The sequence below is a fragment of the Polyodon spathula genome, chromosome 13 (assembly GCF_017654505.1).
Source record: "Polyodon spathula isolate WHYD16114869_AA chromosome 13, ASM1765450v1, whole genome shotgun sequence".
Taxonomy (NCBI): domain Eukaryota; kingdom Metazoa; phylum Chordata; class Actinopteri; order Acipenseriformes; family Polyodontidae; genus Polyodon; species Polyodon spathula.
Window position 1 is genome coordinate 7,227,051 of NC_054546.1, and position 24,981 is coordinate 7,252,031.

At 41.2% G+C, this 24,981-nt stretch overlaps 1 protein-coding gene across 3 annotated transcripts in view; it reads right to left on the reverse strand.

Annotated features, from left to right (window-relative positions):
• The window catches only part of LOC121326059 (cadherin-23-like), a 142,817-nt gene extending 123,016 nt beyond the window's left edge, over positions 1-19,801 (reverse strand). For all 3 annotated transcript variants that reach the window (XM_041269209.1, XM_041269210.1, XM_041269208.1), the window contains exons 1-5: positions 19,717-19,801; positions 18,793-18,873; positions 4,444-4,586; positions 2,852-2,899; positions 2,145-2,237 (exon numbers count right to left, since the gene is read on the reverse strand). In XM_041269209.1, coding sequence (XP_041125143.1) covers positions 2,145-2,237; positions 2,852-2,899; positions 4,444-4,586; positions 18,793-18,873; positions 19,717-19,789 — 438 coding nt within the window. In that variant the 5' untranslated portion in view covers positions 19,790-19,801. The remainder of the gene's footprint in view (positions 1-2,144; positions 2,238-2,851; positions 2,900-4,443; positions 4,587-18,792; positions 18,874-19,716) is intronic.
• Between the last annotated feature and the right edge of the window lie 5,180 nt (positions 19,802-24,981).

Consider the following 24,981-nt stretch of genomic DNA (forward strand, 5'->3'; position numbering starts at 1 on the left):
ACACATCAGTGTATAACCCCCACCTTGTAAGGATTGGCACCGGCAGTTCAGCATGAGCTCCGATTGCATCATGAGTCACAAGCTCCACAATGCATCCCTTACTGCTCTCAATCAGGGACGTGATGGCAGGCTCTGCTCCCATTATTTACCAGGCTTTAGGTTGTCACTGTGCACACCATTCAGGACTCTCTTACCCCCTCAGTCAAAGCAAAATGCACAGGAAATGAGTCCCACTCGCCAAGTACAGACCACAGGAAACTAGATCTCTGATAGCAAATCACACCCACGCACGCTCTGTGATTAACAAACACTTTAGCAATAAGTTTCTTGAAATATATGAAAAAGCGGCAAAAACCTATTGTAACTAAAAAAATCTACTGAAAATAACTACTGGAGGTAAAAAGCTATTGAAAATAACCACTGGAGGTAAAAAGCTATTGAAAATAACATGCTGTGATTACACTAACTAACCTTGGACCAGTTGTTTATGAGGATTGCATTTAAAAGAGTAAATACAATGCATTTTAATTTTTGATTTATCCTTCCCTTCTCTTTTTTTGATGTTGATCTATTTGAGATTCAATGACTCGTTTATAAGCAAAAGCATGCACAATCCTCCTTGCATACAGTGTACACTCAAAACAAACTAAATCCTCCTTACACACAGCGTACACTCAAACTAAATCCTCCTTGCAAACAGCGGACACTCAAACTAAATCCTCCTTGCAAACAGCGGACACTCAAACTAAATCCTCCTTGCAAACAGCGGACACTCAAACTAAATCCTCCTTGAACACATCTTACACTCAAAACAAACTAAATGAATAGCAGCAGCAATTACTGTTAGCAGCAGAATAACTGAAACAGCTCAGTCTTCAGGACTGACACAGAGCTTTCAGATTTGCAATCATTCTGAGCAGAGGTTTTCTTTGCCTAAATAATTTGTTTCACTAAATTCACCTCCTGCTGCTAAATACTATTTACACAGTTGTGGCTCACTTTGTGTGTGTGTGTGTGTGTGTGTGTGTGTGTGTGTATGTGTGTGCGTGTGTTTCTACATGTCTCGAATCAGGTCTGGAAATAAGACTTGCACAGCAGTTTGAGCAGCTAAAAGAGCAGCTCTTAATTATGGGCAGATGAGATCACTACAACAGCACATTAAAATGAATCTGTACAGCCAATCAAGAACTGCTGTTGATCTGTTAAAAAACAAATCAGTAATGCATCTATAAGCATGTTATAACACAATGTCAATCATTACACTGTTATCGATAATAGCGGCCTGCAGCAATAGTCTCATAAGCATTTATAACACGCCTTATAATTACTTACTTAATTACTTAGAATAATATGTTTTACACTAGTAATGATTAAAATAGCACTGTAGTACACTGTTATTCCTTGCTAATAATCCCCAAAACCTTTAATGACATATTGATTTTGTAAGGTACCCACCAAATTACCCAAAGGAGCACACTGGATTCTCCCCTTTCTCCAGTGCAGGTATTACTGCGAGCTTATAGTTAGACACACCCTGGATCCTTAAAATTAGACAGCTCTGTGTATCTTTCTTGGAGGTCAACATCTACCGAGGCTTATGGAAGTCAAACCTGCAATGAGTTTCTCACACCGCTGTGGAGGGAAGCCTTATTTCTGACCCTGCTTTGAAAGCTGTGATTGATTGCTTTATGAGCAGTGACTCGTGTTAGCTCCAGATGTTGCTTAAATGGAACACGCTTTATTCTGACCCCCTCAGCTTCAAGTTCCAATCCTTTCATGTATTTCTATTCTAAAAACCTGAAGTATTTTGTCGGGTTACTGCATAAAGGCTGGGTTTCACATGGTTTTCAAAATTGGATTTACAGCCCGATTTGTACCTGATCAGACAGGAGTTGGACAAAACAATCAAACAAAACACCTGCACTATGTAGCTCACACTTTGCATAAACAGACTGTTCCCTAATGCATTTTTTTGTTAATAAAATCTATAGTCAGGATGCCCCATAAGTTAGGCATCATCACAGGCATAATTGTTAATATTTGTGAAATGTCTAAGCTAAGAGGAACGAATCCAGAAAATCATATTTGGCATAATACTGGATTTTGCCAATTATGCTGTGTAGGATAATCAATCTGGCTCCTACCTCTGGGATCCGCACGCTGTAGGGCTGGCTGTGGAAAGTCGGAGCGTTGTCGTTCACATCTCCCACCTGGATATTCACTGTGCCTTTGATCACCTAGAAACACAGAGTGCACACGCTTCAAGAATACTGAAATCGCTGATACAATGATTTACTGGATACACTTCAAAATACAGGTAGATTAAGTAACATTACACCTAGTTTCATTGTCGTTACTATTTACTGTTATTTGCTACATGTACTTGGTGTATAATTCTGCGATTGTGAGGGTGGAACCACATACATTAACAACATGCATATAAAAATGTTAATTTCTTGATCGTATCATTTTGTTGTAAGTATGTGCATTAAGTAATATAACAGAAGTTCAGTATAGCAGCCGTGGATACAAAAACGCAATAAACAAGAAAGTACTGGCACAGCACAAATGTGGTTATTGCTGCCTTTCCACCTTAAATGCCAGTGTTAGTGCGTGAGCACCCACTGAAAGGCCCGGGACTAAAAAGCAGGTAGGGTTTCTAGGTCAGTATTGATAAAAGTGAGCTAGCTTGTTTTCTTTCTTTCTTTCTTTCTTTCTTTCTTTCTTTCTTTCTTTCTTTCTTTCTTTCTTTCTTTCCTGCCAGCTCAGTGCCTGACCTTTCTCAGGCACCAACACCACCAAAAATACCCCCCAAAAAAAACAGTCATAGGGAAAGCTGGACAATGCTCACCCCTTGATTGTCACTGACCGAGAACTCCACTTGAAATTCTGATTTCATCTGAAAGGAGAGAAAAAATACTTACAGTAAATAATTAATCTTGTACTATGCAGGTGCATGTTAGTGCAATGGTAATGTCTTTGTACTTTACAGTAGTCCCTCATTCTCGCTTCCTCTCTCCTTCCCAGCTTGCACCTAGTAAATCACTGCAAGGTAAAGATGTGCCCCTGACTACAGTGATGGGTCAGGCTGCTGCGTTTGATCTGATGAGACTGCCAGCTCTTGTTACATTGGGCTCTGGAGCTGATCTCTTAAAGAAGAGAGCAGGTGATGTTTATTTCATCCCAACACTGGGAATGAATATGTGAGCAGAACAAATCCGAACATGGAGACAGACAGACTTCTGGATCTAAGTTTTTGGATGTGGAGGCATTGTTGTGATATATCTTAATTCCAACATGCCAGAATTTGGACGGCTCCACTTCATAAGAAAGGACTTTGAGCATGATTCTTAAGGGGCTATGCAGCAGCAATAACTATGTCAGCACCCAGTTTGTGGACAGCTCCACTTTGTATAAATTCAGAACTATTCTTCACCGGGCTACCTACTAACAATATATACTTTGTTTTCAGCACCACAACATGTGGAAATGTCCATTGTACATTGTAGGTTATTTATATTTAGACTAGGAGCTTCTACTTCTACTTGGAGTTTTTTATTTTTTTAATTTTTTTAAAAGGTTTTAGTTTAATAATGAGTGTTTAATGTTATGGATGGACCACCCTTTAGAGGGTTCCATGCCCCCCTTATCAATAATTAGTTCAATATCTCTGCAGCTACAATACTGTGAGCACTAAAATGTTCAGTGATGAATTAAACAACCATAAGGGTATCAGTCTAACAGAAAACAATTCTTTTGTGAGGTAGGCAATGGATTTTACACTGTACCTTTAACAAGAATGAGATTCATTTCATTTTATACAACAGTAACAGCTATGTAATCGCCACGTAATCAGGTGTTTTGGGGTCTTTAACTGAGCAGACAAGTGTTGACTATAGATTCCTGCAACTCTGGAACTGGTTTTGGAGTTATATGGTCCCAGTGGGAGTGTGGGATTCACCTAATTAAGAAGCTGTATTTGGCAGAGTGTAGCTCTGTGATTCTACAGGCAACAAACACAGTGCTCTGGCTCGCCAGCTCACCCCCAGCCCAACACCCCCTGCTCAACGCCCAGCTCTCATTTTACCTGGAGCTTCCCTGAGGGCACACAGAAGAGTTAACCCCTTCACGCCTGTCCTCCAGCAATTACTTCACAAATCAATGCCCCTGTGTAATTTCCCTGTTCTGAGGCAAATCAAACTGTCCAAATGAACCGTAGATTTGGGTTTAAATGGGCCTATATTGGGGTGAAAAGCAGCATGACATTTTAAATTTGAATGAGTTTCACTTTTTGCTAGCTCAGGTGTGTCTAACTATGGTACCCAGAATGGCTCAAACTAGCAACACAGAACAGATAAATAGCACAGGTCACAAAGCGGGTTGTATTTTTTGATTCAATACCCATTTGCAAAACTGGACAGTGCAGTTTTGACCGGCACTCACCTCTCTGTCTAGGGGTTGTCTGAGCCACACCACCCCTGTGCTGCTCTCCACTGCGAAATAGCGTGTAGCCTCCTCCCCCACCACCCCAAATACCAGCGGGTCATTATCAGGGTCCCGGGCCAGCAGCTGGGTCACCGAGGCTCCTGGAAGAGAAAGGGACAGACAGGCAGACAGTGACGCAGTACTACACAGCATGTGATGTCTCATCCTGCCTGCAATGGTAGATGCTGAATGAGGTATAATTAAAACAGTAGGGGTTGCAGAATATAGTCTGGTCTTTCCAAGCCTCCTAAACTACGTGGTGTAATTGAGATGCTGGAATCCCTGATTGCACTTCTCCTTGGCAGCTGCTCCTTGTAATCACAGTACCGTATGTCTGTATTATAGCAATGTGTCAATGTGTGTGTATCGGTGGGGGGTTGTGTGTCAGGCTGTAGGGAAATGAATACGTTGGTCTGCAGTTCCCTGTCTCACTGGTGATTCAGTGTCGAGGTTACAGTGCAATGTCTGTTTTCTCCAATCCTGCTGTCCACCTTCCCCATTAAAGAGGCAAGCCATGGTGTAATTAAGATGTTCATTTCTCCTTGTCTGCAGCTGGCCTTAATGAGTGTCTATTTTAAAACTGTGACATGTAGCTGTGTGTGTGTGATGCTGATTTAAGCATTGTTCAATAAATGGCTCAGAGTTGATTAAGTCACAAAGTCACCTTCTGCAGAGTGGTTATATTTTTCCTTGGAGCAGTTTACCATGGTGAATCAGCAATATGAGAAGGCCAGCTCAGATCACAAAAGACGGTTTTAAAAGACGGTTCTTTCAAAGCCGCCAGTTCTGAATAAATCAAATAAATCTTCAAATGGACAACGGTTCCATTAATATCAAAATGTCTTTTATTCATGAAAACAGACATTGACAGAGGCAGCTTGCACTTACAAATCCATGCATGTGTGTTGGTGTGTGTTTTAGGAGACGATAGCAGTTGTCTACTGAGGTAAACATTGGGGAATGGTAATACTGAAAATGGATACCAATTGTGCAAGATCATATGAATATGCCATAAGCATACGATAAGTACCTGGTCATTGTAAAATCGTTGGTACAACAATACAGTGAGTGTACACATTATTTCCTGGTATCAAATACATGTAGAATAATAGATGGGATGCAGTGAGTTACAAGGTAACCTAAACTAATTCAGTTCAGCCCCATGTGTTACTTTTTTAATATATGGATCCCAAGACTTTCTTTGTTGTATTTTTGAACGGTTCTATTGTGGGAATCTAGTGGGATGGATATCAGTAACAGAAAATTGTAATGGGCAGTGTTGTGTGATACTCAGATAATGGCAAATAAAAAGAAAAACTACTTAGAATTGACTAAAAATGTAAAATTGAAGACATCTTTCATACTGTAATAAATTGTCAAGTGATCAACCCTAGATCTCATACATCATCTACCCCCCCATCAAGCTGATAAATGCCTAGCTTACAGAAAGCTACAGGACACCACCAGCAATTCTGAAATGAAACAAGCCCCAGGTAGAGCTGTGCCAGACTAGACTAATTAGCCTCAATAATCACACGCCTCTATTAATAGACTGCTCTTTCAGCAATATTATGAACATTAAAAAAAACACTAATTAGTAACACAATTTATGAATCTCCTGGCTTTTTTTAAATTAGATTTATGCCAATAGAGCAGTTTTCAATGCAAGCTATAATTTGGCCAAAGACAGTGCAAATTAAGCATTTTACTAAAAATATGATATTAAAAAATCACACACACACACACACACACACACACACACACACACACACACATACACATATATAGTATGTGTGTGTGTGAGACGGGGTGTGTCAGTGTGTGTGTCAGTGTGTGGTGTGTGTCAGTATGAGGTGGGATGTATGTCAGTGTTTGTATGAGGTGGGGTGTGTGTCAGTGTATGTGTGTCAGTATGAGGTGGGGTGTGTGTCAGTGTGTGTGTGTTTGTATGAGGTGGTGTGTGTGTGTGTGTGTAATCTCTCTTCTCACCCAGGTGTGGATGCCAGTCTGTGTTTGCCGCTTCTTTGTATGTGTCTGGTTATCTGTGCTGCTGAAGCAATGAGCGCCCTGATGAATGAGGCTATTCAGGAGATAGTGATGCTGACATTACAGTTATGAATGATGCAGTAGTGGTGAGCATTAAAATGCTGACCCCTCTCTCTTCAAACTTCTTGTTTTTCAAACAAGAGTGAGTAATGCTTCCTTCAGGCTTCTTTCCACGTATTTCAACGACACTTTCTTCTTTTAAGTTTTATATTTTCAAGCATTAGTCTTGAGCTACTCAAGCATGAGCTGTGCTCTAGTTCTACACTAGCTTCACAGTATGCTAGTTTGGTGCTACTGTGATTTGGGGTTTTACAGAGAGTGTACGCTAAGCAATTGTCAAGGAGCTGGGTAACTGAGTGTTCCAGCCAGCCCGACTACACAACGTTAGTTGAATAGCACTCACGTTTCTTCTGTTGTGCTTGCAGTTTTCAAAAGTACTTCTGTGTATAGTCAGATCCAATACCCTGCTACCTCACTGGAACTATAGACACCCCAACAAATAATACCAATATGTCTGCAGCACTGTTTTCACTGTACTTGGTGTTCATTTTGTGCTTTCCTGTCCTTAGTACAGAACTTGGACTGGTTTACCCTCGTTCAAGATAAGAATCTAGAGATCGTTCTCCGTGTCAGTCTTGTGCAAGGTTGTATGTTGTATAAGACAAGTGAGGCCTGAATGTCTTTTTTTAGCATGCCTGAAAATACTGTAAGAGAACATCCTCTTGCCCCTGGATGACAGAACTCTTCCCCAGTAGGAGTAGCACAACACCCTCAGTGCTAGCACACTGTCACAGCTCAGTATACAATGGTTCAAAACCAGTGGGATGTATCAAGTTCTTGCACAGAAAGCCTCAGTTTATACAAAATAATACACTGTAGCTGCTGAGAGTTTGAAAAAAAAACATGTCTTCGAGTGCACCAGAACAGAACCACAGCTGTGCTTGGAACGGGATGGCATAACAAATGGCTTGCCAGGTTATTTTATTCTTTATGCCTTATTTAAACACAAGTACAAGTGTGTTAAATCAGGACCGAGCGGACATGAATCGCCCCAGAATCAATAAACGGTGCGCTTTGGCGGGTCCCAGGAAGCACGAGCTACTCTACTCTACTCTACGCACGCTCTACTTTATTGATGTTGCTGCAAGCTTTGTTCTGCTGTTAATGTGATGGGTTCAGCTGCGTAAGCCGAGCTGTGATTTAGTGTTGCTGCCTTGCCGGGGAGGCAGTAGTGCCCAAGGCAAGTGGGACATAGATTACTCACACTCAGGCTCACACACCCTGCAGAATACACAGGGAGGGGGGCAGAGAATTGGGCACCCACAGAACAGAAGGAGAAAACTTGAAATGTCCTACTTTTTTGTTTTTTTTTGAACAACCCTTATAAAAGTTTACCATGGTATTTTTGCAGTTTTCCCCTTTAATTCTCCCATGGTTATACTATGCCTTTACCATAGTTTGCCCTTGTTTTCCATGTTTATTAATATGCTTTATCATACCTTGCTATTCTTTACAATGCTTACCTATGCTTTACTATTAATTTTGCTTTATTACACTTTGTTATGCTTTTACTGCAGTAAACTTTTATAAGGCATGTCTGTAACTCTCCAGGGATTCAATAGAGGTTGAACTGTATTCATAAAAATATCGACATTTATTCTGAGGAATAATAAGCCTGGAGAGCCATGTCTAATAGCTCTGTTCTTCATGTTCTTTTATAGTAGCCAGGAGCTCTGCTTCTGGTTTTGAATGTGTGTTTGGTCGAAGGGTCTGTTAAGCATTGTGTTCGTAACTGAGGTTCTGTTGTAAAACACACTCCATGGTCTGGGATGGTAAAACAAGTGAACAGGTTATTGCACTGAACTACAGTACCATAAGGAAACCAGTGATTATGTTGCTGATTTCCCATAGTAAGAGCACAGCAAAGTGTAATAAAGAAGCGCAGTGAAAGCATGGAGAAGCAAAAATTAGCATTGTATAGCACAGAGTGGTATTGCAAAAGCATATTAATAATGGCAAACCAGGATAAACTATGATAAATGCATAGCATAACCATGGGAAAAGCATGGTAAAGGTGCAAAATACAGTGCAAAAATACTGTGGTAAACTTTTATAAGGGAAACCTCACTTGTTTAACAAATGAAAATCACTTAAAGGCTCTCGGATACACAGTAAATGACACTTAAAGCCAGGAACTAAAGCCGGACAGTCGAGGCAACCTTTCACACTGGCGCAGAAGCAGGTTTATTTTAAAGGTTTTCTGTGTGACCACAAGGTCTGTTTGTTTTAAGGCCTGCCTACTTTAGCTTGATACCCTTAACACAGAGGCAGACTGCCATGCTTAAACATATGATACGACACAGCGCTCATATAATAAGCAAGAATCACAGGAACAATTACATTTTGAAATGCCAAGAGAGGGAAGGGAGTGAGCACAGAGCTTAGTCAGTGTATTGCTGCGTACTGTGATGTTTTACAAATGACCCTGTAAGGTTTTCCTAACGGTGACACTCGCAAGACTGGAGGGGACATTAGTAAACATTGAGAGGGCAACAGTGAGGATGACGGATGGCGTGGCGAGCGAGATCTAAGTGACTCCTGTGTTTCACAGCACCTACGATGACGAGACCTTGAGAGCGTGGATATTAATTCAGGAGATTTATGGCTAAATCTGTCACGGATGGGGAAGCTTTCGCTGCCTGAAGGTCGTTTTCTTAGTGATAAGTGCTGAGGAAGAAGAAGAACACTATTGTTTTTAGTTAAATAATTTAAAATGTAGGGGGACAAATAGTAATTGTATTGAACTCTTTTGGTGTACAAAATGGTGGTCTTGCTTTTGAATTTGTTGAGAACGAAGCTGAATTGATTCCCTTGCTGTGGGAAAACCAAGACAAACAGATTTACAATTAGTTTATCAGCTTTCTCAAAAAAAAAATAAAAAAAAAATCAGGGGGGTATTTTATTCATTCAAATATTTTGCTAGGAAAACAACATCGAGACAGGGGGAGTGGCATGTCAGTATGTATTTTAAGGCTTTACATAAATCATAAAACATCAATAAGTCATCCCTCCATGACCACTGCAGATTCCAAATTAGAGCACTCACTCACCCCCTTTTTAGGACCCCCTATAACATACCTAGAAAATAGACTTAGAAAGGTTTTTATAGTAAGAATTAAAAAAAATAATAATTCATTACAGTTAGCAAATGTGCTACGTCTGTCGGCTACACCAGGATGATGTTGCATTTAAGTTTGCATCTTGTAATAAAAATCAGAAGATAAATAAGACACAATTTTGTTTCCAAGATCCTCTAATCTGGCTTGTTTATGCTGAGGAGCCTGTGGGTTTGAGATTGATTTGAAATCAGTGTCTACCCATTTGGAGAGAGGGGAGCAGTTAGTGCAAAGAAAGGTAACCCCATTAATTGTAATGAAATATATTTCACTATACTTACCAAATAAGTACAGTACTTCATGATTTATATGGAACATGTGGCACTGCGTGGAACTGAAAACGTTAATGGAAAACACTTTGAAGTGGCAGAGCCATTTGAAATATCTAGCAAAGAGAGCTTATTTTCATCAAGACCCCCGCCCTCCTCCTCCTCGCTCATCAAGAAACTCCAGACAGGTATCTATTTTAAAAACAATCAGATCTCCTGATTCCAATAGTAACTGGTGCCATTAGAAGCTGTTACAATGCCACAAAATTAAAATAACAGTTTCTCCTGACTGTCAAGGGCTAGTGCAAAAGGCCTGTCTGTTTTTGTCACAGAGACGAAAGGATAATGTCGGTTATAGTATTGCATTAGACATTTCTATCACAGGAGCATCGAGTCTGCTTCGTGGTTCAATGGAAAACACAAATCTAACAAATTTACCATGCTCTGATCTAGCAGAGCAGTCAGTCCTTACACTGAGGTGACTATCTCAGTGCTACAAGATTATTTGATTTTTAGGATCAAGCTCTCAAAAGAAAACGCACTGACAGTCAGCTGAGGGTCATCGGTGATGACCAGGCTAATTTACCATTCCAAATATAACAAGTGATGAAACAGCTGCTTGGATTTGCAAGTGATTGCTGCTTTTCTTCGAGAACAGCAAGCCACACATACCCAAGCAGCTGTTTCTTCACTTGGAATGGTAAATTAGCCCAATCAGCACCAATGACCCTCACCTTTGGAAAGCCTGATCCACATAAATGAAAATATATAAATCTGTCTGTTTCCAGATAGGCTTTCCAGCAATGCCAATGGTTGTGTATTAAGGGGCCACAGTAGCACATGAGCAGCTGCTGGGGTTGAGACTAATGTTATCATATTTAAATGGTATGAACAAGCAACACACACTGGTAATGTAGTGCAGTACCATATCAGTACAAGGGCCACTGCACAGTAAGATAGGTGTTCTGAATCTGCTGTGCTGCCATTGCTGGCAATACTGCGCTCTGCTAATGGTGTTGCTACAGCATATAGGGTTTCTTCAGGGTAACAAACTAGGATCATACGAGTATTCCAACAGGGTTTTTCAAACTGTTCTCAGTGACTTTTCTTAGTTAAAAAGCATTGATTTCTGGATTTCCAAAAAGGTTTTTCTTTTGTATTTCAAGATGAAAAGAGAAGCAGACACTGCTTATGGACAAGGCTTACCTGTGAGAATGCACTGCAGTAAGAGCACTTTGATTAAAGATATCTGGGGAGGGAGATCACCGACTATCCATACTAGCTTTGGGAAATTAAAATTCACAGACCTGCACTGATCCACCGTTACTCACGAACCGGGGGGGGGGTCACCAACTATCTGTAGATATGTTTCATTCGTTCATGTCAGCTGTGAGTGCTAAGTATCCAGCACATGGAGTTGGTGCAGATATTTAGGGTTGGTTTGATGCAGTGTTAGGGTGAAGAAAAGGAGCCAAGATGTGTTGGTTAGGATTCTGTTTAAAGTTAAAGATCGGGCTTGGGGTCGGATTTGAGCTGGTTTGAGTCCGAGTTCGGAATAGGGTTTGGTTTAAAGTTAAGATTAGGATTAAAGATAGAGTTAGGTTTATGGAAAGGGATCTCTCCTAAGGGTAGTTTAAAGTCCAGTTAAACATAAGAGAGCGACTTGCTGTTTGCTTGGCTGTCTGTGCTCTTGCCTGCCAGCTAGTCTGTCTGTCTCTCCGTCGCCCTCGTTCGTGAGCACTGCTAGGGTGCAACTGGTGGGGGAGTTGGTATCTTAATTTTTATTAGCCTGCCCTCACAAGCAGTATTGAGGTCTGCCACTCCATCTGCTGCTCTCCCCTCCTTCCTCTCCTTTCTCGATCATCCTGCTAATTACTTTCACATTGAAACGAACCTCAGAGCATGGACAGGGACTCTTGGATTGAGACAGGGAGAGAGGAGGCAGCATTAACCAGGAGGGAGGACCAGACAGGGAGGGGTGACTATTAGCCAATGATACTGGGAGGAATAATTTGAATAATTTATCTCATCATGCATGTCAGCGAGTGTTTTGCTCTGTGTATATGTGTGTTTGTTGTTTGTATGTGTGTCAGAAATTGTGATTTTGTATTTGATTGTGGTATTATTACTATAATTATTAAAGCAGAATGCATTTTCTCATTTGCAGACAAGTCCTTCTCTTGTTTAATGGGATTATAGGGAAATTAAGCCTTATTTTTTGTATACATTTTTTGCAGCGTTTGTATTTATGGTGGGCACATACAGGTTGTTGATGAACATGTGGACTAGTGTGTGCAAGACAGTTATCAGTAAAGTGCTGGCAGAGCAGCAAGTCCTTCCATGGAAAGTATGCAGACAGGCCAAAGCCAAGCCACACCACAGCACTGTCCCATGTGGTTACCACGTGTCATGCAAATGACCTTGTGCCAGACCAGTGGCAGGGAGCTCAATTTAGGGATCTGTCAGAAGATTGTTTATAACCAATTATAAGAGATCCCTAAACAAAAGCATCAGTTACCAATGTTTATTATCATATGGTGCCTTGTTTATGACTCAGCATGTTTACATAGCATGCATGTTTTTATACTGGAGTCTACTTGTCTGAGTTTGTGTATTTGCGTCGTACATGTCTGTGTTTGTGTGTGTGTGTGTGTGTGTGTGTGTGTGTGTGCCTGTCCTGCATTTGATCTGCTAACAGGCCATGCTTGTTTTATGGATTATAAATGAACTAATTATCTGTAACGCTCATTAGCTGCAGGTCCTAATTAGCAAAAATGAATATTGGTTTTGATAAAGATGTTGGCAGAAGCAAATTGGCAATTGACCTTCTCAACCATTCTGGAGAGAGAGAGAAAAAAAATTGGAAAACACAACTCATGTCTGACAGCCAAATAGTAAACATCAGTCAGATAGAGACGGTTCAACGTCCTCTCCCCTTCCCTCTGCTTGCCTCCCTGTCTGCCTGCCTCTCCATCCTTCCATCCATTCACAGAGGTGGTTCAGCACAGAGATGAGTTCAGTGAATGTTTAGTCTCTGACAGCACTGGAGAATGTCCGTCTGTCTATTCACATGTCTGTCAGAGCATGTTTAATGCCTGTAGAAGGTGGATCTGGGTTTGCCTTCCTGCAGTTGTTCAATGTGGTCTCGGTGGTCACCATCACACAAAAACATTTCTTTCGTGTGAAATGAAGAACAAGTTCAACTAAAAGTCTTTCTCAATGACTTCCGTCTCTGCTTTGGTATAAGTTAATATTGGTACCTCTGCACTAGCAGGTCGTTTTGCTCATTGAAACCTCTCAGGTATTTGAAGAGGCTCCAGTCATTCTGTATTTAATCCCAGTAACTGTTGGGGAAATGATACTCATTCCATCAAGAGACAGACGAGTTGAACGTCCTACATTGCTTACAGAATACCTTCTGCTACTACGGTAAAAAGAGGCTGCGTTGAGTTAAGAACCAGATCGCATTACCTTACAGATATAAAACATACTGCATAAAACAGCGCTATTGAATCCCAACAAGTAAATAAGAAAGCTGGTAAGACAGATGATGTCTACACTTGTTGGATACCTGTCCAAGGGCTACACAGTCATCATTGTTTCTGAAGCAGGACGTGGAAAAAGCATTCTGGAGGGAGATCATGCATCTCTACTTCATCCACATTTGATTTGCTAAGACACACAGGATTCTTTAGACAAGTCTTGAGTCACTAAGTTAATATGAAGAGGGCCCGGAACAGCGGTAAGAGTCTTCACGTTCAGAAAAACAAACACAGGACCTGCTTCTACACTGGAGCCAGTGATGAAACCCCCCACCTGGAACCATGGTCAAGGTGCATAAAACTGCCACCCGATCAATTAATCCCACGTGACAAAGATACGTGGCAATTTGTCAGAAGAAATGTCAGCTTTCAAAGGAAGGAAAACACTACCCTTTCACGATGTACAGACCATGCCAGACACATTTATTGAAAAATAGGGTTTGATTTACTGCAGTAGTTATGAAACAGAAGGTATTTTAAATTAACGGGTTAAACACAGAAAGTTACACCCACATACATACAATCTCAAAGACAAAACACGAACACATATATAGCCACAAACTCACACACGCATGTAAGCACAGCCACACACACACGCTCTATATACACTGCTAATGGAGTGCAGTCTGCTGATGTGAGAAGCTCAATTCAAAGGTCTACCACTCTCTCAGCCTCTCTCACACATATCAAAGTCTCCAGACCCAGAGATAAGACGCTTGAGGCAAACAACACTCCTCCAGACTCACAGAGGGAACTGCGCAGGCACTATAATGACCCGGAGCTCCCCAGCTTCCAGAACGTAGAAGACAAAGCGGTTTGGCAAGTCCCTTCATCAGGGAACTAATAAAGGCACTGGCAGAAATTCTTTTCAAGTTTTACCTCATTTTTGATTCGTTTTTTTTTTTTTTTTTTTTTTTTTTTAAGTTAGCGATAAAAGAACCAGAACATTCTCTTCTTCTTTCAGACGTTTGAAAGGACTGGTGGAACAGATTGTTAACCATGGCACTACGGGCCATGCTGTTACCATGTAATTACATCAGGCCACAAGACGACCATTTATGTTACTGCATAGCAGTTACCATATACCAGGGACCACTGGCAGTTACCCAGTTATTACAATGTAATTATATAACTATTCAGCTCACTTCTATACACTGCACATTCTCACAACAGAAAGTCGTTCGTATCGGCACAACAGCATTTATAAATGACATAGATCAACCTACCAAATGTAAAGCACGGTTTTTCTTTGGATCTTTTTTTAGATCAGATTTCAGGTGGAAAAAAAACTAACAAACAAACAAAACAACCTATGAAGCTCTTGTCAGTAAAAACTGAAAGATGCATGGAGCAGAGAGCCTGAAAGTGAGGGTGGAGGAGTGGAGGAAATAGCAGTCTCACATTATAATATACTGTATGATATAATACAGTTTAATTATTCACTGACCTTAACTCAGCTGGCCTCCCTGATCTCACTGAATTATTGACCAGGTCTGCTTTTATTCCAGGTACAGTATCAGTCTCTTTATCACAAGCAGGTAAGGAATGTCACCCTCTGTAACAACAGCGTGCACGCAATGTGACTCTGTGCTTTGTAAGTTACAGGAACTGAAACGCAATCCACAATGATGTATCATCTCTTTATGGACACCACTAGTCCATGTAATTCATTATTGTTCCAGTTTCTGATTTTCTTTACTATAAATCAGCTCTCAGAAAAAGAAAATGCTAAAAACAATTATGTGGCAGTGAAATAGTCTTGAATTGTGATCTGCTCAGATCTCAGAGAGCTAAGCAGCAGCAGGATCAGCAGAAGGGCAGTACTTGTTCTTGTACAGTGAACTGATCATTTCACTTGGGACATGCAAAGTCAGATTCATAACCCAGGCCTCCAGAGGTGAAAGGCATGATTCAACAAAGGATTAGAAAGCCACGTCACCTCTATTACCATTTCCACGGCATGGCAAATAACCTCAGATGCACATGAAAGATGAAGAGGGTACTGAACCCCACTTAAGCTGTTAATGTTTCTCATCTAGAAAACAAAGTTCTGGTTGTATAAAAAGTCTCTTATAAAAAAAAGGTTGGTCTACAACCTAGAGCATCAAAAGACAAGCATTTAATATATGGGCTATATGATTCATGCATTTAAAATATATAGCTTTACAACAGATATGTTGTACCTACATTTCACATATATGAAACATTTTATATAACCTGGAAATACTGTATATTATGTCTTTCCATATGGGATTCTTTCCAAATCCATGGTTGCATACACATTTATTACATCTATGTAATTTAAAGGAACAGTACAGTGACAGAGAAAGAATGAATCTTGATTATATACCCCCCCCCCCCCCCCCCCCCCCAACCACGACCTGTGTAGGCTCTGTGTAAAGGGAACAGAGTGGCCCAGACTGGATTGTCAGACAATTCATTCCAAGGGTTAGGTGAAAGTCAGCCATCTAGAAAGGGGGCGGAGCTACGGTACAACAAGTCATTGCTCCAGAGGGAAAGCGATGTGGCAACCGTGGATTGGAAGAGAAACGGTTCCACCCGCTAACCAAGGGTACAAAAGGGGACGTGGCTAGGTGATCTGTTCCTTTTGTTATGGTTAAGCTGAAACTGAGAAAGCAGAACTGTGATTTAACCATGAGTGTTTTGTTTGTTTGTCAAGTCTAATTGTACTGTTTGTTACTATTAGATGGCTAACATGATCCGGAGCTGTCGCTACAGGCCAGCACTAAACCTGGACAACACTTCACAACTGTGCACTGTACTTCACCACAAGCACTTTAGCACTCACTCAGGACTTGTGATCTTTTGTGTGTCTTTGTGTTTATTCTTTTGAACTGTGTTTATTATTTGGAACTGTAAACCCATCGTTTGGAACAGTGCAATACACATTGCTGTGTACTGCCTGTGTATCTTTGCAGTTGCCAGACCGGGATTATAAATAAACGTATTGTTTGGACCGTGAACTTTGTTGTCTGTCTTCTGTTTCGTAATCACATCACCACTGCACCTGCGCACTGCAAACCACTTTGCCACAAGTGCTTACTTATCTTTCTATTTTCAGGCACAAATCTGAAAATGCTTGTGGGACGGTGCAGATTCAAAATAAATCTTAGAGGCTTGCACTAGAACTGTTGCTTAACTAATAAAGTGCAGCCATGCAGTAATCCAATTTTTTTTTTTTTTTAAAATCTCCCTGTTTCCCCTTCTGCTCATTCAGCAAAAATTAGGGCAAGTGAAATGATGTACAGTACGTGGTTAAATGGGGAAGGGAATTTTAATGACTTGCTTCTAGCAACTGATACCATTGCTTTAAAATGTAATTAGTATTTAATCAGTAAGTACTGAACTAATTAAGGGATCTGGATATGTACTGCAACTCATTCAAGTCCCCCTAGTAATTGCTTAATCATTGCTTACTTTACTACTTAGCATTCTAGTAGCGCTAACTTCACAGAGGGGTACGTGACACTGACCCTAATCTTTGATGATGATTGCTGACCGCGTGTAATCTCTTAATGGTAGTACACAACTTTTGTAAATGAATCCCACCCAGTTGCTGACTAAGTAATTTCAAAAAAACTCTTGGCACAGCAAATGGACAGACAGATGGACGGACAGATGGACAGACAGATGGCACAACGATCTTTCAAATACCATTTTGGTAACACTAGGGATCCTTTATAAATGGTTCTATACAATCTATAAACATACTTCTGCTTTACCATTGTAGTATTATAAATAGATTAGGATTCAAAATAATAATAATAATAATGTAATGAATTAATTTGAGAGGCTCGTCTGCCTCCCCAGCAGTTCTCACTGGGTGACGAACATGACTGTTTTGACAAGGAGTGTAAAAGTTTACCACTGTAATTGTGCAGTGTCCTGTGGACTTAGCCTTCCTCTTTGGGCAGTGCATCAACATGCTTTCACTATGCTTCATTACACTCTGCGATGCTTTTACTTGTATAAGGGTGAGGAGAAGGACGTTTGAATAAAATGAATACAGCAACTATTATCTGCAGTTTACAGCTGCTCCACACTAGAGAGTAATGAATCATTAGCCAGCGTGGCTGTGCATTAAACTTGAATTGCATGTCTGATTCAATGAAATACTGAACAGATAATTAACGGTACTTAACTAAACTGTGACCTAAACATCAGGAACAGAGCTCAAGAATGCGTGACATACAGTAAATAAAAACTGTTATCTAGTCCTGTATGAAAAATTGACTGCAGTTAAACTATGTTCATGCACAGAGATTTAAGTGCTCCCTCTATCACCCCCTAAGACAAAGGGTGCTCCCTCCAGTCCAGGGAAGACTTAAGACATCAAGACTGAGTTGCTCCCTCCCCTCACCCACAACCTGATATGATCCTACATCTAAAAAAACGGTCAAAGATTTTTTTCGTCACTCTCTAACCACATTCAACGGAAGTTGACTTGACTGGCCTGACCCCCCCCCCCCACCCCAAATTAGATCACCTCTATTTCAGGGCGATGTCAAATCTAATCCGATAGTCAGGTCAGTCCTAATAAAAAGTGGTCTGGCTGTGTATATTATAAATGACTGCAAATAAGAGGATTAACCACCAACTGCTAAATTGATAAAGTTAGCTAAAGATTCACTAACGAACCAGAGTACTCTGAATTAAATGCCTTAGGTCAAGCCAGTAATGGGAAAAACAGTTGTTTTTGTCCTTTATATGCAATTCAGCACTGTCTGAATTAAACAAAAATGAAAGCAAGCAAATTTGAAGTGGATTCTAAAGGTGAACTAGATGAGAGTTAAGGAAAAAAAAAAGAAGGCTTTTAAAAATTTCTTTCAACTAGGGAATGAAAATAGAAGCATTCTGCATCACGGTACCTGAATTTAATTGGACTGCAGATGTTAAGTGAAAGATATTGCAAGTATTTTTTTCCCACTTATGTTAATCTTTTTGGATTATAAAAGTGGCAAAAAATTATGCACAGAGCCTGATTTGCAAGCATAACCTGCTGCTTACAACCAACCAGGAGCTGTGAAAAAGCTGTGTGGGGTAGAGCAGGGTTTTGTTCTCCAGCTTGTATGTGTCACATCTTTGATTTAACAATTGAAACATCTGAATGTACTTGTTTAACAATTTACGGATGTGATTGATTCAGTGCCCTTGAATCTCAATGGGTTCCCATCCAAGTTTAACCACAAAAAAAGTGCTCACTTCACAGCACGCATTTACTGTATATTGGGGGGGAAAAGGAGGACCACTTACCTACTGGGGTGTCTTCATAGATCAGGAAGAAGTTGTCGAAGAAGTAATTGAGAAAGTAAGGCAGACGATTAAAGCCCGTGGCTGAGAAGGAAACAGAATGAAACAGAAGGAGATATTATATTAGCCCCTTCCAAGAGATCTTGTTATTAATTGTTAAATGATTCATTTGTAACTTTACAATACAGGCGCCGAGATTCAATTTGAATTACAGAGATAACGGGGTCTGTTCAATTGATCTAAAATGTTGAGGGATCTAAACACAGTGTTTGTTTAAATCATTGCAACCAATCGAAGCATTTGTGCGAGTCTCTGCAGTGTAATTTTGTCTTGTTCCTAATTTAGATACGCTGTTTAGATATATTGAATGAGAGTAGGATGTGAAACAGTCGCAGACTTCCTGAAAGTAAGGCATGCAAAGGAAGATTGTTCTTTAACCTATAGCAGTATGCAGGAACAGGAATAAGACTCCTATTGCATAGCAGTTTCACACTTTCCAGATTTTACTACAAGCCTGATTAGCCACAGTGTGTAGGTAACAAGCTCAGGTGTGTTATAAAAGCTCATAGTAAAACCAGGAGTGGATCAAACTGCTATGCAATAGGAGTCTGTCAGATGTATTTTCACAGAGTTAAACATGATAGAGGTTTCCCCAGCAGAGAGGGAGAGAGGCAGTAATGTGCCACTTCAATGAGGGCCAAGCGCCTCTTCAATAAAGCCTCTTGTTTGTGAAAGCTCAGTTCTACCCACAATGTGCTTTGATGTAAAGCAGCGCTGGCAGCTGCTTAATAAGTTTCTGGGGCGTCCAGCTGTACGTTTCATCGGTGGTGCCTCCTGTTTCTGTTGGTTTACACGGCAGCGTGCGTGAAGCTGCCACACAGAGAGACAGCTTCATCAGCACTACATTGGGAGGTGCTCAAGACTCACCTGGACTGACAGACAGCAGGAGCAACAGAGACAGCAGGAGACTTCTGACCAGACCACATCGACGCATAGCCATCGTAGCAGCTTGTAGCTTATATATATATATATATATATATATATATATATATATATATATATATATATATATATATATATGTATATATATATATATATATATAAAAATAAAAACAACTTTATAAAGTCTTTTTGTTACAGAACACAGTGTTATTTTTAGAACAAGCTCGTTGGTGTCTTTTTTTTGTTTGTTTTTAAATCAGTTAACCCAGTGGTCACCCCCTGAAGCACTTGTACTCCATTCCAATCCCCCCAAGTTTACACCAATGTAAATTTGCACATTCATTTAGCATTGTTAACATGCTTTTCCAATGAATTAACCATAGTTTAACAGTTTATCATGGTTTGCTATGTTCTTAATATGCTTTACCACACCTTTAATATGCTTTACCACACCTTTCTGGACTTTACATAAGGGTAAGTGTCACTCTTCCTGTTTTAAAGGGTCTGTTATTGCAACACTTAAAATAAATGCTATCATGGTTTTTAACTGTATTCAGCTCATGGTGTATAATCGTGTTATATGTTTATTGTACGATTGATTGTGAATTGTAACCTGCCTGTGGTCCACTGGGATACCCTTGTAAACGAGGGTCTATCCTGGACATTTTAAATGAATAACTGTACAATGCTTGCCTACGCTTCACCATGCTTTCACTCTGCTGTGCTTTCACTATGGGCGCCCTGAATCTCTTACCTGAACACTAGAGTTGAAATAAACCATTAAAGACCTCGTAAGAAATGGCTTGAAAGAGATGTGATGAAGCAGGTTTATGAGACTCAGGGTGACAATGTCTAGATCCAACAGCTAAATTGGCAAAGCATACTTATACAGACTTTTCATTGCCAGTTTACAGCCTCGGGATCCCTGTAAATATTCTTCCAATCGGCTTTTTAAACACTCATTGAGGAAGTTAATTACCATTGACTGGTATTCTGTTGTAAAGGTGAGGGAAGGACAGCTTTTCTTGTTTTGAAATCAACACCTGAATGAATGGATTTACTGAATACCTGTCAATAAAATATCTGTTAATACAGACGATCATGTTATCTTCACTGGACTGAGTGTACAGCATGTATGTCTGTAACCGGTCTCTAATTGCATTCTAGAAGTTACCTCTACAATCCTGTTCCCAACAGTAGATGTAACGTCATTCAATAAATGGGTTAAAAATGAATCACAATTGGAATCAGACACGCTCTGACCTCTAAAGAGTTAAGTCCGACTGCTCAGCTACAGCTCTGGAGCCTCAATTAAAAGTTGTCTCAAGGCAGCCTGGTTAGAGAGATTTATATCCTGGCAAAGACAGGGCTCCACATTAAACAATCAGGCCCCAATTCTACTGTAATTAACTGCATTCAGAGCTGACAGCTGGGCTAGCCTCTCACTCGCTCTCTCTTTTCACCACTCTCCCCCCTGCCCTTGTGAGGAAAGGACAGGCTGCAGGGGGACTACAAGCCCTCTCTAATTGGAGCCAGGCCGGGATTATTATTGTTATTAGCTCAACAGGGTAGCCCCGGTACTCACTCTGGCACAAAAATGAGAACAAAAATACAGCTTGAAAAGATTTCTTTTATTATAATTTTTTTTTTGGTACTTAATGACACACAGTATTTTTCTGTTCTATTGGTGCTATTCAAATAAGCTTTAACATATAGAAAACGCACACATTGGCCCGAAAACAAAAATGCCAGAAACATTTGTTAATATTGAATGATCCATTAAGATTAAACCATGTGTGTTTTAAGAGAAGTAATGCAATAATTCACATCACTGTTTTTTTAACCTGAAGGCATATTGTTCATATCTATTTAATGAGCCTTATTGAGACCTGGCATTGTCAAAATGATCCAAATGCCTTGAATTGTGTTACAGGGATGGAAATAAGCTCCCACTGCATAGCAGTTTCACCCATTCCAGGTTTTAACACAAGCTTGATTAACCACAGTGTACAGGTAACAATGCATCTTATTAAACAGTAATAAACCACAGGAATAAACCATTTCTAGGTCACAGACTAAGTCAGCAGCCGATCAGTAGGATTTGAACTCCACTATGAGCATCTGTCATTACAGCAGAGCATGCTTTCAATGCATTTCCAAAAACCCATGTGGGATTGGCTCTGGAAATACCTCTAGGCGCTACCCACTCTCCACTCTAAACTTTGCATCCCTGGAGTTCCCCTGAAGATTTATAGAGAACATCTTTCATCAGCAAAGTCCTTCCCAGGCTCTTCTTGAGGGAGATTGTGGTGACATTTATTTTCATTTGCCTGTTATTTCCCACAGCCTTCATATAGTTTAGGCTTCCTTCTCACACCTGAAAAGTGCCGGCAATAAACTGCAGTGTGAGTCCTGTAATCGGGGTAGTTTAACTACCCCAAAGATGGGGATTGGCAAAGCTTTCTTCACTGTTTAATTATTACATCTGAGCCGACTGGAACTGTTAAGCAAAGAATGAAGTGTGTTCATTTCACAAGGGGAGCTGGTGCCTTCACTTAATAAATACCACTGGGTCTTCTTGTGCATTTTAATAAGAACACCCCATTTTCTCAAATGATTAATGATTTATTCATAACTAGGGCTTGAATTTCCAGGGTTTATTACATAATTGCTCCGGCTGTAGCATATGATGAGATCCAGCTTTTGCACATCCAGCTAATAAGTACACCACGTACAGCGTTGTATTGGAGCGTGCAAGAACAGTTGATGTGCTTCTCGTTTGCACATCCAGGTAAGGAAGCAGGCAGGGACCCCTGGTTACAGGGTTGAGGTATTATTGAGGTTGTAAGAACAGTTGATGTGCTTCTGGTTTAAGGGTTGAATTATATGTGGTTGGTAAGGAAGCAGGCGGGGAGCCCCTGGTTACAGGATTATTGAGGTAGGTAAGGAAGCAGGCGGGGAGCCCCTGGTTTAAGGGTTGAGGTGTTGAGGTTGGTAAGGAAGCAGGAGGGAGCCCCTGGTTTAAGGGTTGAGGTATTATTGAGGTTGGTAAGGAAGCAGGCGGGGAGCCCCTGGTTTAAGGGTTGAGGTATTATTGAGGTTGGTAAGGAAGCAGGCAGGGAGCCCCTGGTTTAAGGGTTGAGGTATTATTGAGGTTGGTAAGGAAGCAGGCAGGGAGCCCCTGGTTTAAGGGTTGAGGTATTATTGAGGTTGGTAAGGAAGCAGGCGGGGAGCCCCTGGTTTAAGGGTTGAGGTATTATTGAGGTTGGTAAGGAAGCAGGCAGGGAGCCCCTGGTTTAAGGGTTGAGGTATTATTGAGGTTGGTAAGGAAGCAGGCGGGGAGCCCCTGGTTTAAGGGTTGAGGTATTGTTGAGGTTGGTAAGGAAGCAGGCAGGGAGCCCCTGGTTTAAGGGTTGAGGTATTATTGAGGTTGGTAAGGAAGCAGGCGGGGAGCCCCTGGTTTAAGGGTTGAGGTATTATTGAGGTTGGTAAGGAAGCAGGCGGGGAGCCCCTGGTTTAAGGGTTGAGGTATTATTGAGGTTGGTAAGGAAGCAGGCAGGGAGCCCCTGGTTTAAGGGTTGAGGTATTATTGAGGTTGGTAAGGAAGCAGGCGGGGAGCCCCTGGTTTAAGGGTTGAGGTATTATTGAGGTTGGTAAGGAAGCAGGCAGGGAGCCCCTGGTTTAAGGGTTGAGGTATTATTGAGGTTGGTAAGGAAGCAGGCGGGGAGCCCCTGGTTTAAGGGTTGAGGTATTATTGAGGTTGGTAAGGAAGCAGGCGGGGAGCCCCTGGTTTAAGGGTTGAGGTATTATTGAGGTTGGTAAGGAAGCAGGCGGGGAGCCCCTGGTTTTTGAGGTATTATTGAGGTTGGTAAGGAAGCAGGCAGGGAGCCCCTGGTTGAGGTATTATTGAGGTTGGTAAGGAAGCAGGCAGGGAGCCCCTGGTTTAAGGGTTGAGGTATTATTGAGGTTGGTAAGGAAGCAGGCGGGGAGCCCCTGGTTTAAGGGTTGAGGTATTATTGAGGTTGGTAAGGAAGCAGGCGGGGAGCCCCTGGTTTAAGGGTTGAGGTATTATTGAGGTTGGTAAGGAAGCAGGCGGGGAGCCCCTGGTTTAAGGGTTGAGGTATTATTGAGGTTGGTAAGGAAGCAGGCAGGGAGCCCCTGGTTTAAGGGTTGAGGTATTATTGAGGTTGGTAAGGAAGCAGGCGGGGAGCCCCTGGTTTAAGGGTTGAGGTATTATTGAGGTTGGTAAGGAAGCAGGCGGGGAGCCCCTGGTTTAAGGGTTGAGGTATTATTGAGGTTGGTAAGGAAGCAGGCAGGGAGCCCCTGGTTTAAGGGTTGAGGTATTATTGAGGTTGGTAAGGAAGCAGGCAGGGAGCCCCTGGTTTAAGGGTTGAGGTATTATTGAGGTTGGTAAGGAAGCAGGCAGGGAGCCCCTGGTTTAAGGGTTGAGGTATTATTGAGGTTGGTAAGGAAGCAGGCAGGGAGCCCCTGGTTTAAGGGTTGAGGTATTATTGAGGTTGGTAAGGAAGCAGGCAGGGAGCCCCTGGTTTAAGGGTTGAGGTATTATTGAGGTAGGTAAGGAAGCACACAGGGAGCCCCTGCAGTGCTGTGTTCTTCACAGCTTTTCTGTGACAGTAGCAGGAGTGGAGACGTAGGTGAGGGGCAGCACTTGATCTATCTGAGCCACAGGATCTCAGGCGACAGCACTGCTGCACAAATTACCTCCAGAATTGGAAAAGGCAGTCAGGCGGACAGACACCCTAACTAAGATCTGGCAAGCAGATTACTCTCTCTCTCCTTTCCTCAGTCTCTCTCTCATTCCATCTCGATTTACAAGGCTTTCAGACAGTGCAGAATTGTAACTTTTTTTCATGTAAAATAATGGTTCTATTAAAAGGTGCTGCTGTTTGCATTTCTACCTTGTGCTGCACAACACACTTCTCTGGATTATTCTTGATCAGTAATTTTTTTTTTTTTTAACTAGGTGACAGTTCTTTTCATTTATCATCATCATGTTATATGCTATGGTCCTTTTCTAAATGTGTATTGCTCCCATCTGCAGTGACAGATCCCTGTTAACGTTACAAAACTGAGAATAAACAAGCTGAAGGAGCACAGCAGAGCTGGAATCACGCTGCTTCCTTATTTGGATACAGGTGTTCATTAAAGACTGGAGCAAACCTTTCGACAGGGGCCCTAGGGCCCAGTATGTTCACTTTCAATACATTAGTAATTCACACATGTCCAGTG